The sequence below is a fragment of the Ornithorhynchus anatinus genome, chromosome 13 (genome assembly GCF_004115215.2).
Source record: "Ornithorhynchus anatinus isolate Pmale09 chromosome 13, mOrnAna1.pri.v4, whole genome shotgun sequence".
Lineage (NCBI taxonomy): Eukaryota > Metazoa > Chordata > Mammalia > Monotremata > Ornithorhynchidae > Ornithorhynchus > Ornithorhynchus anatinus.
The window spans coordinates 24,273,870-24,293,003 of record NC_041740.1 but is presented as its reverse complement, the minus strand read 5'-3'; the positions used below and the strand labels follow the sequence as shown (position 1 = coordinate 24,293,003).

Genomic DNA, 19,134 nt, shown 5'->3' with positions numbered 1-19,134 from the left:
CTCGCCGGGGGCCGGGATCGCGGATTCAAACTCGGACGGGTCCCGTGCCGCCCGCTCCCCGACTTTCCGTTCCGTGTGGGAAAGCAATCCCTTCATCCCCTGCAGATCTGGGTCGTGTCTCTGATGACTCACGCGGGCCAGACCCGTCCCCAGCGCCGGGTCACCGCCGAGCTGGCCCAGCTGGCCGCCACGGCCGCCTGGGGACCTCGTGCGCCCTCTCCTGGTCCGAGGAAGGAGAGGGAGGATCCGGAGCCCGGGCCGGGCGCTGCCCTCCTCGGCCCATCCTCGGGGGTCTCCGTTGGCCCCGGGGGAGCTCGTAAGCGACCGTCAGTTGGCGCCGGGCAGCCACAGTCAACGGGAGGCCCGCAAACCCAAATCCCGGCCCCGTCGCTATCTCACGCCCTCCGGGCCCCTTCCTCGGGGGTTCTGCGGGGAGAACGGCAGGGAGAGGGCCAGGCCGGGAACCGTCTTCAGTCAGACAAGAAAGGCCCTCAGGAAAGGGGGCCGCGGAGCTCACCCGAACGCCGAACTGTGGGACTGGGCCGGGAGCTTCTTTAACGCAGGTGCCCAAATAATAATAATAATGATGATGACGGTATTTGTTAAGCGCTTACTGCGGGTCAAGCACCGTTCTAAGCGCTGAGGGAGATACAAGATAATCAGGTCGTCCCACAGGGGGCTCACAGTCTTAATCCCCAATTTACAGATGAGCTAGCTGAGGCCCAGAGAAGTGAAGGGACTTGCCCAAAGTCACACAGCTGACCAGTGGCAAAGTTGGGTTTAGAACCCACGACCACTGACTTCCGAGTCCGGGCTCTTTCTCTCCGCTTCGACCCAGGCCCTACTCCCGGCTTCCCTGGCCCTGGTCTCACGCCCTCGGCCCCAGCCCAAATAATCCTGAGGGCACTGGGGAGAGTGGAGAAGAGACACCTCGAGGTGGAGTAGATAGATCATGGGCCAGTGGGTCAGAAGGTCATGGGTTCTAATTTCAACTTCACCGCTTGTCTGCTGCAGGAGCTTGGGCAAATCACCTCACTTTTCGGGGCCTCAGTTACCTCAACCCCAAAATGAGGATTGAGACTGTGAGTCCCATGTGGGACAGGGGCTGTGTCCAACCTGCTTAGTTTGTATCCAGCCCAGCGCTCAGAACAGTGCCTGGCACATAGTAAGCGCTTAACAAATACCATCAAAACAAAAAAACAAAAACACTTGTCTGCTGAGTGACCCTGAGCAAGTCATTTCATTTCTCTGGGCCTCGATTACCTCACTTGTCGAATGGGGATTAAGACTGTGAGCCCCAGGTGAGGCATGGACTTTGTCCAAACTGATTAGCTTGTATCTACCCCAGCGCTTACAACAGTGCCGGGTACATAATAAACGCTTAACGATGCCATTAAAGAAACAAAAACCCAACACGAGACTTCCTGTTTCTGGGGCTTCCGCGGGGCCAGGCCTGCAGAGCAGAGAGAGCAGAAAAATCCAACGGCATTCTGCTCAACTGATGCACCCTGGGAGGAGTTTCGGTGCCAGCTGTGGGTGACGGGCGGAAGAAGGGAAGGGAGGAGGCCCCAGGGAGAACCGTGAGACCGCAACGAGAAGCACAGCGGCCTAGTGGATACGACACCGACCCGGGAGTAAAGAGGACCTGTGTTCTTCCTCCACGATGGCCTGTCTGGCCGAGTCGGAGCTGAGAATATCCGGCCCGACCCATTTCCCCTCTCCGACGGATCTGCACCGCGTATCATAAGCTGGCGGGCTCCAGAAGAGACAGAAGCAGCGAGGCCTAGTGGACAGAGCACAGCCCTAGGAGTCGGAAGGACCTGGGTTCTAATCCCGGTTCTACCGCTTGACTGCTGTGTGACCCTGGGCAGGTTACTTAACTTCTCTGTGCCCCAGTTACCTCATCTGTAAAACGGGGGTTAAGACTGTGAGCCCCATGTGGACGTATGCTCAAGCGGTCTGGTCTGGTAGAAAGCAGTGTGGCCTAGTGGGAAGAGCATGAGCCTGGGAGTCAGGGGACCCCGGCTCTAATCCCGCCTCCGCCACTCACCTGCTGTGTGACCTTGGGCAAGTCGCTTCACTTCTCTGGGTCTCAGTTCCCTCATCTGTAAAAAGGGGATTCAATATCTGGTCTCTCTCCTGCTTAGACTGTGGGACAAGGACTGTATCTGGCCTAATTATCTTGTAACGGGGCACTTATCTACCTATCTGTATATAGAAGTATATAAAGGTATCTATCCAGGTCTGGAAACGTTCCTTATCTGTTGCTTCTCCTATCTGTAATTTATTTTAGTATCTGTCTCCCTTGCTGGACTATAAGCTCCCGGAGGGCAGGGTCTGGGTCTACATATTCTTAATGTACTCTCCCAAGTGTTTGGCACAGAGCAAGCGCTCGATAAATACTCCCCATTGAGTGACTGGCTGATAACCAAGCAGCCATCAAGGCTGGAGACGCAGGAAGGACTCCCACCCTCCTCCTCCCCCACGACAACGATGACTAGAAGATGTCTCGGGGCCCCTCACCCTGAGAGGCCGGTGAGGCCCGGGCCGGGACCCTGGGCCGAAGGGAAGCAGGCCAGTGGAGAACCCCCCAAAATCCATCCCCGAAATCCGAGGCCTCGGCACTAAGGAAGCTGAAAGGCCGCTCCCATTGGGTCTCGGAGCTTCCTGCATCAGGCATGAGGAGGGGCCCCAGGCAGAGAGGGTTGCTATGTGCAGAGCCCTGCACTAAGCACTTGGGAGAGTACAACAGAACTAGCAGACATGCTCCCTGCCCATAGAGAAGCACCGCGGCCTAGTGGATAGACGGGTCTGGGAGTCAGAAGGACGTGGGTTTTAATCCCGCCTCCGCCCCTTCACTGTTGGGTGACTTTAGGTAAGTCACTTCATTTCTCATATTTCTTATTCATTTTATTTTCTGACTCTGATTCATTTATCTGTTTCCTTCTCTAGGTTACAAGCTTTAAAAAATTAATATTATGGCATTTGTTAAGCGTTTTCTATGGGCCACGCACTGCTCTAAGCACTGGGGAAGGTACAAGCTAAATTGATTGGACACAGTCCCTGACCCACATGCGGCTCACAGTCTTAATCCCCATTTGACAGATGAGGTAACTGAGGCCCAGAGAAGTGAAGTGACTTGTCCTAGGTCACACAGCACACAAGTGGCGGACCCGGGATTAGAACCAGGGCCCTCTGACTCCCAGGCCTGTGCTCTATCCACTAGGCTATGCTGCTTCTCTATGGGCAGGGAACGTATCTGCTGATTCTGTTACACTGTACTCTCCCAAGTGTTTAGTACAGTGCTCTGAGCATAGTAAGTGCTCGAATACCACTGACTGATTCTCCGTACCTCAGTTACCTCCTCTGTAAAATGGGGATTAAGACTGTGAGCCCCATGTGGGGCACGGACTTTGCCCAACTGATTAAAGCAGCATGGCCTAATGGCAAGAGCACAGGCTTGGGAGTCAGAGGACGTGGGCTCTAATCCCGCCTCGGCTCCCTGTCCGCTGTGTGACCTTGGGCAAGTCACTTCATTTCTCTGTACCCGTTACTTCATCTGTCAAATGGGGACTAAGGCAGCGAGCCCCAGATGGGACAACCTGATTAACCCGGGAGAGTACAACGCATCAGAATCAGCAGACTCGTTCCCTGCCCGTAACACGCTTACGGTCGCCGTGCGCCAGGGACCCGAGCCCCCACCTAGTTGCCATCTTCAACAGGGGCGGGGAAGAATGAGCACAAGCAGCCCGGCCCGCCCCGGATCCCGACTCCGACACGGGCCCCACGTGCTGGCGGGAAGCGTGTGCCGACTGCTCTCTGTAAAGCCAGAGCGTTCCCCAACTCCCCCTGCACAGCACACCCCATTTTCCCCTCCAGAGCACACCTTATCTTCCCTTCCAAAGTGTACCCCATCTTCCCCTCCAGAGCACATCCCAACATCCCCTCCACACCTCACCCCATCTCCCCCTCCACACCTCATCCCATCTCCCCCTCCAGAGCCTACCCCATCTTCCCCTCCAGCGGCCAGCACAGACGGCAAAACCCCAAACCACTCGGGAACCAGCCGGCGTGGCCAGCTTCGCCGGGGGACGGATTCTGCGGACTCCCACCCGCCCTCCCCCGGGCCGGGCCGGGGCCGGGGACCGGGGCCGGGGAGGGGAGAAGGGATGGGGGAGGGAGAGAGAAGCCTTGCCTTTGGTCGGGGTGGACAGAGTGGGCCATCTCTCCGCTCCTCCCTGCCAGCGAGATGCCAGCCGAGCCCTTCGGGGCCAGACCCAGAAGGAGACGGCTACACAGACTTCTCCGGTTCAGGATGTGGCTTCAGCCCAAAAAGCAGTAGAGCACACAGCTGTTGCAGCAGATCTCAGGGATTCGGGTGGGAGGGGGCACGGTGGGGAGGAAGAGAGGGGGGAGAGAAAATGAGAGAGACAGAAGGGGGCAGTTGGGGGTTGGGGGGGAGTAGGAGCCTCCTCTAGACTGCAAGCTCGTTATGGGCAGGGAACATATTCATTAACTTATTCAATCGTATTTATTGAGTGCTTACTGAGTGCAAAGCACTGTCCTAAGCACTTGGGAGAGTACAATATAACAAGAGACGCATTCCTGCCCAAAATGAGCTCACAGTCTAGAGGGGGAGATGGACATTAATATAAATAGATTAATAAACAAGTTATTATATTGTATATATATACACACATATGTGCTGTGGGGATGGGAGGGGAGGATGAATGAAGGAACAAGTAAGAGTGGTGCAGAAGGGAGTGGGAGAAGAGGAGAGGAGGGCTTAGTCAGGGAAGGCTTCTTAGAGGAGATGGGTCTTATACTGTCCTTTCCAAAGCATTTGGTTCAGTGCTCTGCACACAGTAAGCACTCAATAATACCACTGATTGACTAACAAATACCATCATTATTAGATGAAGATACCCTGCCCAAGCCTTTCAGTAAGCACTCAATAAATACCACTGATTAACAGATACCGCCATGATTAATAGTAGAAGATACTCTGCCCGAGCCTTTCGGTAAGCACTCAGCAAATACCACTGATTGACTGATTGACAGATTACCAGCATCATTTTTAGTTGAAGCTACCCAGCCGAGCCCCTACCCGCGATTACTGGAATGAAGCGGGGCTGGGAGTAAGGTAGGGTCCTTGTTTAATCTCTCCTACGCCACCTTGGCATAGCAGCAACATGGTCTACCGATAAAAGCCCAGGATCTGGATTGCAATCTCACCTCGGGCATTTGCCTACTGTGTGACCTTGAGCAAGTCATCTTCCTTCTCTGCATCTGAGTTTCCTCATCTGTTAGATGGGAGTTCAATGCCTGTTCTCCCCCCATGTAGAAGGCGCACCCCATGTGGGACAGGGACTGTGACCAATCTGATTAAATTGTATCCACCCTAGCGCTTAGTAAATAATAATAATTGTGGCATTTGTTAAGCACTTACTACATGCCAGGCACTGTTCTAAGCACCGGGGTGGATACAAGTAAAGTAGTTTGGACACAGTCCCTGTCCCACACGGGACTCACAACCTTAATCCCTATTTTACAGCTGAGGCAACTGAGGCACAGAGCAGTGAGGTGACCTGCCTGAGGTTACTCGGCAGACAAGTGGCGGAGAGGGGGATTAGAATTCAGGTCTTCTGATAATCCATCCTGATTATCTTGTATCTACCCCAGTGCTTAGCATATAGTAAGCACTTAAATACCATTATTATCACCATCAAAATCAAACCTAGTTGAAGGTCTACAATACAGTGGTAGAGGGCCAATCTTCCAGATCATAAAACTGATAATAATCATTATGGGATCTGTTAAGCACTTACTAAGTGCCAAGCACTCTAAGCACCGGGGTTAGATACGGGACAATCAGATGGGACCTCCCTGCCCGGCACGGGTCTCACAATCCAAGGGGGAGCGAGGACACGTATCGAATCCCCATTTTACAGGTGAAGAAACCGAAGCCCAGAGGAGTGATGTAACCCAAATCTCCCACAACAGGTGTGTGAATGTTTCAACAGCACCATCAATGAGCCACATTCAACACCAAATTGACAGGGTGTGGCCTAGTGGATGGAACATGGGAGTCGGAAAGACCTGGGTTCTGATTCCGGCTCTGCCACGCGACTGCTGTGTGACCTTGGGCAAGTCACTTCACTTCTCTGTGCCTCAGTTATCTCATCTGCAAAATGCAGGAAGAATCTATCTACGTGGGACAGGGACCATGTCTAACCTGATTAACGTGCATCTTCCCCAGCGCTTAAGACAGTGCTGGAGGCGAGCGCTTAACAAGTACCATAATAATATTATTATTATCATGGCAAGATTTCCAGGCTCGAGTTTCGTCGGTTCCCAATACAGTTACCTCACTTGTAAAATGGGGATTAAGACTTGGAATCCCATGTGGGACAGGGACTGTTCCCAACCTGCTAAGCTGGTATCTACCCCAGCACTTAGTACAGTGCCTGGGACAGAGTCAGCACTTAATAAATAACAATTGAAAAAAAAAGTAAAGTGACTTGCCCAAGGTCACTAAGCAGGCACACCCAGCCTGGACTCCGTCCCTGCGACAGTGGCCCGGGGGCCACGTTTTTCAGCAGGTACAACTGGGTGCACCAGAAACACCGTGGCTGCCGCCGGGTGGTTTTCCTCCATCTTGCCAGCCGCGGCCGGATCGAGTCGGCAGGACTCCGCCGCCCGCCTCCCGGCTGTAACCAAGGTTCACAGAACAAGGAGCGAGTTTAACTCCAGTGTATTTTTAATTCAGCCCCATTGCTTCCCGCTTGGAAACCGACTTCATTACTGTCACTCGGTGGCACTCCAGACTTCTGATGTCTCGTTCCCCACAGGATGAGTCATGTCTCAATTCCCAAGGGGGCGAAGGAATTCCCCGACAGGGTTTCCCTAGGGGGTCCTCCCCCCCCACGACCCCCCCGGGACCCCCCAACTGGCTCAGAGACCCTCCCCGCTGAGCACACACAAGTGAAGCCCCATTCATCTCCACCACGGGAAGCAGACAGAGGCAGCTCGGGGAGAGGCTCGGACAATGACAAACGGCTAGAGGTTGGGAAGGAGCTTTCCGCGGCGGGGGTGGGGGGGTGGGGGCGCGTATTTTCAGGGACCACCCTGTCCTCCAGCCTTCAGGAACAGTCTTAATAACGATAATAATAGTTGTGGTATTTGTTAAGCGCTTTCTATGTGCCAAGCACTGTACTAAGTGTTGGGGTAGACAGAAGCAAATGGGGACGGACAGAGCCCACACGGGGCTCACAGTCTCAATCCCCACTTTACAGATGAAGGAACTGAGGCACAGAGAAGTGAAGTGACTTGCCCCAGGCCACACAGCAGACAAGTGGAGGAGCTGGGATTAGCCACGACCTTCTGACTCCCAGGCCCGAGCTCTGTCCACTAATAATAATATCCACGATAACGATAATGCTTGTATTTGTTGAGCACTTACTGTAGGAAGCGCTGGGGTAGGTAGACACAAGATAATCAGGCCGGACACTGTACCGGCCACATGTGGCTCATGGTCTAAGTAGGCGGGAGTAGAACTGAATCCCCCTTTTCCAGATGAGGACACTGAGGCACAGAGCAGCGAAGTGACTTGCCCGAGGTCACCCAGTCGCCAAGTGGCGGAACCGGGATCAGGACCCAGGTCCGCACTCTTACATTAGGCCGTGCTGCTTCCCAGTGCACTCAATCTTTCAGGCCCCTGTTGATTTCAGCCCTACATCTGTTTTCAGTGACCTAATGGTCAAAAGCAGACCAGCAGGCGGGAGACACAGACTCAGAGTTTCCCCACCGGCAGAATTCTCCCGCCGGACAGTGACCGACCCAAACGCCCTGTCTCGCACGCCGAGTGACCGACCCAAACGCCCTGTCTCGCACGCCGAGTGACACGTCCGAACTGAGCCATCTGGATTCCCACACTGCCCTGCCACAGCCAAATCCCACGTCCCGATGGCAAAGCCACGCTGGAAAGGCCCTCCGACAGGCCGAATCCTTCCAGGTGGGGAAGACGGTTTCTCAGCTGGGTGACCCAGGGGTCCCGGCTCAGCCTTGGTGGATCGCGGGGGTGACTGGAGGAAGGCCATGACCGCCCACCAAACGTGCCTAGTTGGGAGCCGGGCCCGCACAGGCCGGAACAGATGGCCGCCGGACAGTGGGGAGACCCCAGGGGGCGAGAGGCGGGGTCGGGAGAGGGGCACGGCAGCGCTGTCTGGGATGGACGTCGGGGGCCCGGCCCACCAGATCCAAACACGCGGTTGACGGCTGGGGCCGGATCGCAAGAAGCGGGTGTTTCTCCATGCCTAACCAGGTCTTTCTCGGCAGGAGTGAGCGCACGGTGGCCACAGTGGGCAATGCCCACCCTGGCTGGGGACTCTGGGCCCAGAGGCCGTGCCATCGGGGGCCGAGGAGGAGCCATTTCCAGAGGGGACTTCGCTGGAAAAACATAAAGCTCAGCGCGGCCGAGACGCTTCGATGTTCATAAATGAAAAGCAGAATGGCTTTTCCGCTCCGCCGGGAGCAAGAGCTATTCATCACGGCAAAACAGCGGAAACAGCTGGGTGCCCAGCGCGGGAGCTCGGCGCTCTGAGTCACGGTCCACGGGATATCGTGTTCTCGTCGCCGCGGCCCCCCTCCGGCTCCGGCGGACCCCCGCAAGGGGATATCTTTCGTGCCGTTTACGAGCCAAGCCTCGTGAGGCCCTCCGGGTTCGCCCCCACGGCCCCGTCTCGGCGAGGGCGGGGACTCACCATTCCTGGGATTGGCTGGATGAAAACTCGAAACCTCTCTGGGCCGGGAGTCCTGAGGTGGGCCTCGGGCCCGGCCCCGCGCTCCGCCACCCTGTGGAATGGGGCCGGATGGGCCTATGACACCCACAGTAAAAACCCTGGGCCCTCCCCGATAGCTCCCACAGCCAAGTAGGGGTCGGGAATCGGGTTTTCCGAACGGGCACGGGTCGGGAGCGGGCAGATGCCCAGCAGCGATCGTAAGCTAACACGCAGTCGAGAGATGACCTGAATCCTCCGAGATTGGATGAGACCGAAGAGATGCCAACCTCTGCTGGCGATGGGGAGGAATAATAATAATAATAATAATGATGATGTTGGTATTTGTTAAGTGCTTACTATGTGCAGAGCACTGTTCTAAGCGCTGGGGTAGACACAGGGGAATCTCTTGATGCCCAGCGACTGGCCACACTGGAGGCCTCCCAGCAGCCACTTCCCAAGAACAGTTCTCTTCCTGCCCGCCGCCCTCCCCGTGGGCCTTGGGGCCAGGGCCGCGAGCCAATCCTGAAGGGCTGTAGACAGGGCCCCAGAGAGGGTACCTGCTGCCCTCTGGTCCTGACAGGGCGCCGGTGGTGGAGGGAGGGGCTTGGGGGAACCCAGTGGGGCTGGAAGGTCACCAGGCATCCTCCCTCAAGTTCGAGGCTCTCCGGGAACCGCAGCGGCCGCTTCCATTGGGCCGCAGCCCTGTTTCAGTCCCGGGAGGTTGGAATCGGCGTCCGCGGATCAGCCGCCCGAGCCCGCTCCCGCAGGGGTCTTAGCGTCGGTTCCCTCCCTGTGCTTGCTCGGCTTGTCGGGCAGCCCGGCCCCCCGCCCTCCTTTCCGGGGAAGGGGTTGTTGTGAGCCACCTCCGGGTCGGGGGGCGGCAGACATAAGAGGAAGGGGTCCCAGGCCACAGCCCCCACCCGCTCGCCACGGGCGGCACCCTGGGTCTTCCCGCTCGGGGCTGAGGAGACCCCAACCACAATTTCCTCAGCCCCCAAGGAAGCATGCTGATGCCCTTCACCTGGGCTCCTATGCCCACTTAGGGCCCAAGGGGCATCTACCCAGCTCCGCAATTACCAAACCACCTGCATGGCCCTCAACTATCACTGACTGGGCCAGAAAACATCCACCAGCCCCAGAACACCTCTGCCCGCCCCATGCCACCCATAACTGCCCCCTCTCTCTCTCCTCAAGAGCCAGGGTCACACCAGGCGCACCTGACGCCCGCGGCCCTCATTCCCGAGGGCTCGGCTGGCAAGGGGTTGGGAATGGAGACGGATCTGCTGGCCATCGGAGTGGCTGGTCTCGCCACAGGCCTCTTGCACAGACTCCGTTTCCTCCCTTGGCACCTCCTGCTGAACCTGTTCCCCCTCCTATATCCGCTCCGCTCCTCAAACCAGAAGCGGTAGGGCACCCCGGCCCAGGAGAGAATCTGGGCGCCACCTCAGGCTCTCCACATCCCGGCCCCGCCCGTGCCCACGCCCGGCCCAAAAGACGCCCGGGGGTGGGGGTCCTGGACCCTGGCCGGCCGCCGGTCCCGATGCCCAGCTCACTTACCGCAGTGCGACTGGAACACCTGGGGCTTGACCACTTGACCGCACACATTGCACACCACCAAGTAGAAGTCGTCGTGCGCAGGGTAGTGGCCGAACAAGTGCATATCTGCGGGGGGGAAAGAGAGACGGTTTTACCTCACACACCAGCTCTGCCAAAGGGTTCCCTCCCTCCCTCCTTCCCTCTTCCCCTCTCCGCCTGTCCACCAGCACGCGGCTCACCGGACCCCCACTCCCAATCCAGAAGTCAAACTGGGAGCCCCGCGGCCTCAAGGGGCCGTCCAGGGCCCAGACCGATCTCCTCCCGGGAGGAGGCCGCTGGGACCGCCGAAGGCTACGACAATTTTCCACCGAGCCCATTCTGCTCGGGGAGCGGAGGAGCCCAGAGCTCGCCCCCTCCGAGCGCTGAGGAACCGCCGCCGCGTCGTTTTCAGCCAGCAGTTCGGATGGGTCAGGTTTAGTCTGCCTCGCTAAAGGGTCCGGCGGTCCGGTCTCTCCTGCTTGGGCGGGAAGCCCCTCGGAGGGCTGGGTCTGGAAGGGTTTCCGGTCCCTTTTCCCAGGCACCCCATAAACCCACGGCACTCATCGCTGAGATAACAAGGATCCGGACTCCAAGGACCCAGGGGACCTCACTCTTTGGGAACACAGACCATTTCCAAGTAGCCCAGGATTGGCTAGTCAGAGCCCTTGTTTTGGGCCCTCACAATGGGGGCCAGGTGGTGGTCAGTCAGTCGATCATATTTACTGAGCATCTACTGTGTGCAGAGCACTGAAATAATAATAATTGTATTTGTTGAGTGCTTACTTTGTACCAGGCACTATACTAAGCACTGGGATAGATACAAGCTAATCAGCTTGGACACGGACCCTGTCCCACATGGGGCTCTCGGTCTTATTCCCCATTTTACAGATGAAGTAACTGAGGCCCAGAGAAGTGAAGTGACTTGCCCAGGGTCACCCACCAGACAAGTGGTGGAGTTAGGATTAGAACTCAGGTCTGACTCCCAAACCCACACTCTATCCACTAAGACAGGCTGCTTCCCTGTACTTAAGTGCTTGGGAGAGTACAATATAACAATATAATTATTATTATTTGGGGGGGGGGAGCGGGGCGGCAGGAGATGGATCCTAGCGGGTCTCTTGCCAGGGCCCGGCCTCCGGCTGACCACCTGGCCTCCGGCTGACCACAGCTCGGGGTGAGGGACTTTGCCGGGCTCCACCACTGGCTTCCGACCACCATCCCCCGGCGGCTGGGGGAGAAAGGCAATGAATATCATCGACCGACCAACTGATTGATTGGAGGTGCTGGGCTCCCACGCAAGGAGCAGACGGGAATCATAATAATAATAATAATAACGATTCTGGTATTTGTTAAGCGCTTACTATGTGCCAAGCACAGAGATGGATACAAGCAAATTGGGTTGGACGCAGTCCCTGTCTCCCTTGGGGCTCACAGTCTCGATCCCCATTTCACAGATGAGGTGACTGAGGCAAGGAGAAGTTAAATGGCTTGCCCAACGTCACACAGCAGACATGTGGAGGAGCCAGGATACGAACCCATGACCTTCTGACTTCCAGGACTGTGCTCTATCCATTAGGCCACGCTGCTTCCCGCCATCCGTCTGCCAGTCTCCTGGCCGGTCTGGCTACTTGCTGGCCAACCTGTGTCACCCGCTGGTCAGTTTGTCTGCCTTCCAGCCAGCCAGTCTGACTGCTTTCCCTCAGTCTGCCTGCCCGCTGGTCTGTCTGTCTCCTTGTCCTCTGTTCAACCTGTCTGTCCGCCTATCCACCCACCAGCCAGCCTGAGAGTCTGCTCACCCGGTGATCAATATGTCTGGACTACCCACCGGCCGCTCTGTCTGCCTTCCCACTGGCCAACCTATCTGCCGGTCAGTCTGCCTTTCGGTAAGTCTGTTTATTAGTTCGCCCAGTGGCCAACCCGTCTGTCTGCCTTCCCCCTGGCCAACCTCTCTGCCGCCCCACTGGTCAGTCTCTCCCTGCCAGCCTGCCAACCTGCTTCCCTGCCTGGTGGTCGGTCAGCCTGTCAGCCCCCTCAGTCTCACCCCCCACGCCCCCGCCCCGGGCCGCTCACACCTCCTCCGATCACTGTGGCACAAGCGTCGGGTGGCCCCGCGCCACCGGCAACGCGGTGGGCGAGAGCCAGGCCTCCTCTCGGGAAGAGCCGTGGGCCTCGGGCTCACGCTGGGGGAAGGCCGGGGTTGTGCCAAGGAGGGAAGACACATCCCCAGAGGACAGGGGCTGCCGCAGGCTCCGGTCCAGTGGGAAGAGGAGTTGCTCTGGGTCTCCCCGGAAGGCGGACAGAGGGCCCTGGCCCGATGGAGGGGCTGTCCCGGGTCTCGCGGCCAGCAGCAGCCTGATAGGCGAGCCCTATGTGGGGTAGGCTCAATTCTGGTCTGTCCCAAGCCAGTGTTCAATTGGCCTCCCGGCCCCGGCAGCCTTCCTCCCCACCTTGAGAGTTTCGGGCCGGTGAGTGCCGGTATATCAACTCGGACCGCTGCCCTCACCTAGCGTGGTCAGCTCCCTCTCCACAGCCCCTCCACGGATGCAGCCTGGGGGCACAGTGCTCGACTGGACGTCTACCGGGGGCAGAACCCCGTACAGGCACCTCTAGGGGTCAGGACCCTGGGCTGACCACTTAGTCTAGGCAGAGTGCTATACCGGGCATCTACTTGGGGACGAGGCCTGAACCGGACACCTACTGTGATCACTGAGAAGCAGCATGGCGTAGTGGAGAGAGCACGGGCCTGGGAAACAGAAGGTTTCTAATCCCGGCTCTGCCACTTGTCTGCCGGGTGACCTTGGGCAAGTCGCTTCACTTCTCTGGCCTCAGTTCCTTCATCTGGAAAATGAGGATTAACACCGGGAGCCCTATAGGGGACAGGGATTGTGTCCAACCTGATTACCTTGTAGCTAACCCAGACCCTTGTATCTAACCCCGGTAAAGTGCCTGACGTATAGTAAGGGCTTAACAAATACTGTTAAAAAAAAATCAATCTGGGAGAGCTTCCTGAGCGAGATGGGATTTCAGAGGGGTTTTGAAAATAGGGAGAAGTGTGGGTTCTGGCAGATTTGAAGTAGGCCCCCGTTTTACAGATGAGGAAACTGAGGCTCAGTGAAGTGCAGTGACCCGCCTGAGGTGACGCGCAGCGGCAGGTCTTGGGATTAGAACCCAGGCCCATGCTCCTTCCACTAGGACACGCTGTTTCTCGATCCTGAACATGAGGATTTTGCCTCTCTCCTCAACTTCCCCCTTTTCTTCCTCGGTGGTGGTTTCACAAACTGCCCAAGTCACCTCAACTTGATCACTTTGGAGCAGTAGGCAGGAAGTGGGTGTTCTTTTTAAAAAAATGGTATTTGTTAAGAGCTTACTATACACCAGACACTGCACTAAGCGCTGGGGTAGATCCAAGATAATCAGGTTGGGCGCAGTCCCTGTCCCCCGTGGGGCTCAAACTCTTAATCCCCAGTTTACAGATGAGGGAATTGAGGCCTAGAGAAGTGAAGTGACTCGCTCAAGGTGACCCAGCAGACACGTGGCGGAGTCGGGATTAGAACCCAGGTCCTTCTAACTCCCAGGCCCGTCCTCTATCCACTAGGACACGCTGTTTTCCTATCTGTCCGCTCCCTCCCCAGGCCCATTTCATTCATTCAATCGTATTTATTGAGCGCTTACTGGGCGCAGATCACTGTACTAAGCGCTTGGGAGAGTACAATACATCAATACACAGAGACATTTCCTGCCCACGATGAGCTGAGGCCAGGGCTGTGTTAGAGCGCTGAGCTTCAGGGAGCCAGAGAAGAAGACACCCACTCGGGACTCTCGTCTCTCGCTCCCGCCGGGCACCCCCACTTTGGCACCCCCTCTCTGTGGCACCACTGGGTGGGCTGAACCGGCCCCGGGGAAGTCTTGGCCGGTGCAGGACGGCGGGGAAGCGAACGAAAACTACCACAGGAAGGAAGCGTTGTGAAACCTCAGGGCGTCCTGTGCGCTCGCCTCGCTGCGGCTGGGGACGACCGCCAACGCCGGCTCGCGCTGCCCCACGGGCAGGGGACCGAGGCAGGGCTCGCGGGCGCTTCCTCTTCCGAGGGACCTGGCCGCTCCCGGCGCTTTCACAGCCTCCCTCCGTCCCCGCCCGGCCCGCGGCCTCCCGGGGGCAGGCAGCGGCTCACAGGGGTCGGGGGGCGGCGCGAGCCGCAACAGACAATGGGCGTTTCTGGGAGATTTCCCAGCTTTCCCAGGGAGCGCCTCAAAATAATAACAATAACTATTACAGTACCTGTTAAGTGCTTACTAAGGGTCTAGCACTGTTCTAAGTGCTGGGTAGGTTCAAGGTGAGCAGGTTGGACCTGGGTATTCAATGCCTGTTCTCCCTCCTACTTAGACTGTGAGCCCCACGTAGGACCTGATTATCTTGTACCTACCGCAGCTTAGTACAGCGTCTGGCACATAGTAAGCGCTTAACAAATACCACAGTTGTGGTGGTTATTATTAATATCGGGCTCTGGGGGAGTGTGAGCCCATTATGGGGCAGGGATTACCTCTACCTGTTGCCCAATTGTACATTCCAAGTGCTTAGTACAGTGCTCTGCACAGAGTAAGCACTCAATAAATACTATCGCATGAATGATCATCTCCTCCAAGAGGCCTTCCCAGATTAAGCCCCACTTTTCCTCATCTCCCCCTCCCTTCTGCATCGCCCCGACTCACTCCCTTTGCTCTTCCCACCCACCAGCCCCACGGCACTTATGTACATATCTGTCATTTTATTTATCTGTACTGATGTCTGTCTCCCCGCCGCTAGACATTCTAGGGAATGTGCCTGTTTATTGCTATATTGTCCTCTCCCAAGCACTTAGTACAGTGCTCTGCACACAGTAAGCGCTCAATAAATATGACCGACTGCTGCCGCACAGCTCCACACTCATCCCGTCTGCCTCGCTTCCCAGAAGCTTCCGTGGTTGCTTCCGTTCCGGCCCAGCTCCGAATCAATCAATGGCATTTACTGAGCGCTTACTATGTGCAGAGAACTGTACTAAGCACTTGGGAGAATACAACACTATATTAATAATTGTGGAATCTGCTCAGCGTTTACTATGAACCCGGCACCGTACTAAGCACCGGGGTAGATAGAAGATAATCGGATTGGACCCAGTCCCTTTCCCACATAGGGCTTCACACACTTCATCCTCATTTTCTTCTGAGGCACAGAGAAGTGCAGTGACTCGCTCAAGGTCACCAAGCAGACAGGTGGCGGAGCCGGCATTAGAACTCAGGTCCTCTGACTCCCAGACCCGTGCTCTTTCCACTAGGCCACACTGCTTCGCCTCACCCTTAACGTGCTCCCACACAGAAGCCATCCGGGGGGAGGGGGGCCCTAAACCGAGGGGGCACGTAGCAAGGATGCTCTGTCTCACAGGAAGACGGCTCCTTCTTGCCAACCACTCTGGCAACCTCAGGCTGCCACTGTCGTTCCTAGTGAGAAGGTGGTGGATAATGGCTGGCACTGGAAGCGGAAGCCCCAGCCGACCCGGAAACAGAGGCGGCGCTTCCCCTTCAAAAGGCCGTCTGCTTGGCCACTGGCCTCTTGCTGGGGCCCGTTCAATTCCCGGCAGGTAGCCGGGGGTGGGGAGGAGTAAAGGTCTTCCCTCTGCCCCCCACGCAGCCTCGCGCCCGTTCGGCCACCTGGCCCAGAGACCGGGCCCAGGAGAGTTGACGGGCAGCCCTTTCCGGGCTGCGCTAAGTCAAGTGGACCGCCACGACCTGAGCGGCTCCTTCGCGGTTCCTTTCTGGGCCGATCCCGGAGCCTCGGGAAGCGAAATTCAGGAGACGGGAAAAGGCCAACCGGCTCGCTGCACCCCGATCTCATCTATCCGGCTGCCGGCCTCTCGCCCCCGTCCTGCCTCTGGCCCGGAACGCCCTCCTTCCTCATATCCGACCCACGATCACTCTCTCCACCTTCAACACCTTATTGAAAAGTACATCTCCTCCGAGAGGCCTTCTCCAACTAAACTCTTATTTCCTCTTCTCCCACTCCCCCCTGAGCCACACTTACAGCTGGATTCGCCCCTCCCTCAGACCCCCAGCACTCAAAGTCCATATCCGTAACTTATTTATATCGTCTGTCTCCCCATCTAGACAGTAAGTTCGCTGCGAGCAGGGAACGTGTCTACCGACTCTGTTATACTGTACTCGCCCAAGCGATTAGTACCGTGCTCTGCACACAGTAGGTGCTCAACAAATACCAATGACTGATTGACTGATCGATCGAGCGGACCCTGAGGCTTCTCCAGCTGAGGAAGCAGACCTAAAGAGCCCGGAGCGGCGCGAAGACCAGAGTTGGGAACCTTGGTCTGACTGAGTCCAAGCCAGAGAGAAGCCGGGGAGAGGATTGAGGGAGGGAGGGAGGGAAAGCGGTGAGGAGAAAACAAGCTTACTGATGTCTCTTCTCAGGCCCAGTCTATCTTCCTGCTGGCAGTCAACTTTCAGGGGTTTTCTGAAGAAGGAACTGAGGATATTTTTACTTTCAAATAGCATTTGTTAAGCTCTAGACTGTAAATTCCTTAGGGCAGGGAATGCGACTGTTAATTGTTGTACTGGACTCTCCAAGCGCCTAGTACAGTACTTGGCACAGAGTAAGAGCTCAGTAAAGACAACTGAATGAATGAATAAGTACTTACTATGTGCCAAGCACTGTACTAAGTGCTGGGGTAGATAGAAGGTAACCAGACTGGACAGAGTCTCGATCCCACATGGGGTGCATAATCGTAACTCCCAGATGAGGGAATGGAGGCCCAGAGAAATCAATGGACTTTTCTTTATTTTCCATTGTATTTATCGAGCGTTTACTGTGTACAAAGCACTGTACTAAGCTCTTGGGAGAGTACTATATAACAACAGGCATCCAAGGCGACCCGGCAGACAAGGGGCGGAGAGGACATGAGAGCCCCAATCCTTCTTGACTTCCAGGCCCGTGTTCTACACATTAGGCTGCGCTGCTTCTTAGTGTGTTAGGGGTTGGGGTGGGGCCATGGTCAGGTTCCTGGAAAGCCAGATGTGGTGACTCCTCTTCCTCCTCCTCGGCCTTCTCTGCTCTCTCTGGCTCTTTCTTTCCGGGCTCCATTGCTGGTGGCAGGACGTGCCCAGAAAGCCTTTCTCCTGCTCTCCCCACCCTCCCCTGCACATCCTCGACTTCTCAGCTCTATCGGCAGCGCTGAAAGACCTCCCACGAGCCCATCCACCCGCACTCCCGGCCCCCCACCTCCCCCGGATCCCCCACGTCAACTTCGTGCCTCCGCACTCTACCTTCCGGCCCTGCTGAGCTGCCAATTCCTGGGTCCCCGCCCCCCCCGGCCTTAGCACCCCCATCTCCGAACAGCTGAGCCAGTCGCCATCTGTGCTGGGCCGAGCCCTCCTCCCTCCACTCTTTTCTGGACCCCCAAAGAACTACCAAGTTCTTCCCCTGAAAGAGCAGTGAACGAGGTTGGCAGCCAACGGACCACCAGCCCGGTAGGTGGGTAGCCCAACGGGCGGGCACTGAGGTGGCCCGGTTGAGGTCGAGCAGTCGGAGCTGCCCGTCCCTGAGGTATTCTCGCGCCCGGGTCAGGGAGACAAACCAGCTCCTTATCTCTTCATTTCGGGGAAGCGATAATGATAACAATAATAATAATAATTACGGTATTCAGTAAAGGCTTATTATGCGCCAGGTACTGAACAAAGCGCTGGGGTGGATACAAGCAAATCGGGTAGGACGCAGTCCCTGTCCCTCTGGGGCTCGAAGCCTTAATCCCATTTTACAGACGAGGTAACTGAGGCCCAGAGAAATGAAGTGACTTGCCCAAGGCCACATAGGCAAGTGGCGGAGCCAGGATTTAGAACCCGTGAACTTCCGACTTCCAGGCCCACACTCTGTCCACTACCCCTACCCCTGAGGTCATGGCCTGCTACCTCTCGGGCGACCTGCCTCTTGCCACCACCCGGCCCACTCGCTGCCTCCTCCGGATCGGAATGACCCGCTCCGACGGGGGGTGGTGGACGGTGGGCCCAGGAATCCAAACAGACTGAGCTTTCCCCTGCTTGGCTCCCCCGGGGACCCTCCAACGGCAGACTGACCCTTCTCCCCCAGCCCCAGGGCACTGCCCCTAAATTGTCCCGGTCCAGGGCTCGGCCCAGAGCGAGCGCTCGGTCACTACCCTCAGCCCGTGGGCTGGGTAACGGCGCCTGACTCTAGCCCCGGTCAGAGGGCCGGACGCTCTATCCACAAAGGGCGTTGAGCGCGCCAGACGAAAAGCAGGATGGGAATTCTGGATCCACGACTGCCAGGGGCCGCAGGGGACGATCCCCCCGGGACTCCTCCGGCCCCCCTCCGCCAGCCTCTCGATCCCGGTCTCTTCCCTGCTCAGCCTGCTGGCCCATCTCCTTCTACAACCCAGCCCGCACGCTTCGCTCCTCTAACGCCAACCTTCTCACTGTACCTCCATCTCTCCTGTCTCGCCGCTGATCTCTCGTCCACAACCGGCCTCTGGGCTGGATCGCCCTCCCTCCATCTCGGATGGACTCTCCCCATCTTCAAAGCCTCATCGAAGGCCCATCTCCTCCAAGAGGCCTTTCCTGACTAAGCTCTCCTTTCCTCTTCTCCCGCTTCCTTCTGCGTTGCCCTGGCTGGTTCCACGTATTCACCAGCCCTGCCCCCGGCTCCAGGGCGCTTATGTCCACATCCGTGACGTATTAACTGATATTACCGTCTGTCTCCCCCCCGTTTAGATTGTGAGCTCATTGTGGG

At 57.0% G+C, this 19,134-nt stretch overlaps 1 protein-coding gene across 3 annotated transcripts in view; it reads right to left on the bottom strand.

Annotated features, from left to right (window-relative positions):
* The window catches only part of ATXN7L1 (ataxin 7 like 1), a 62,205-nt gene that overhangs the window by 25,172 nt on the left and 17,899 nt on the right, over positions 1-19,134 (bottom strand). For all 3 annotated transcript variants that reach the window (XM_039913953.1, XM_029078261.2, XM_029078262.2), the window contains exon 3: positions 10,338-10,442. In XM_039913953.1, coding sequence (XP_039769887.1) covers positions 10,338-10,442 — 105 coding nt within the window. The remainder of the gene's footprint in view (positions 1-10,337; positions 10,443-19,134) is intronic.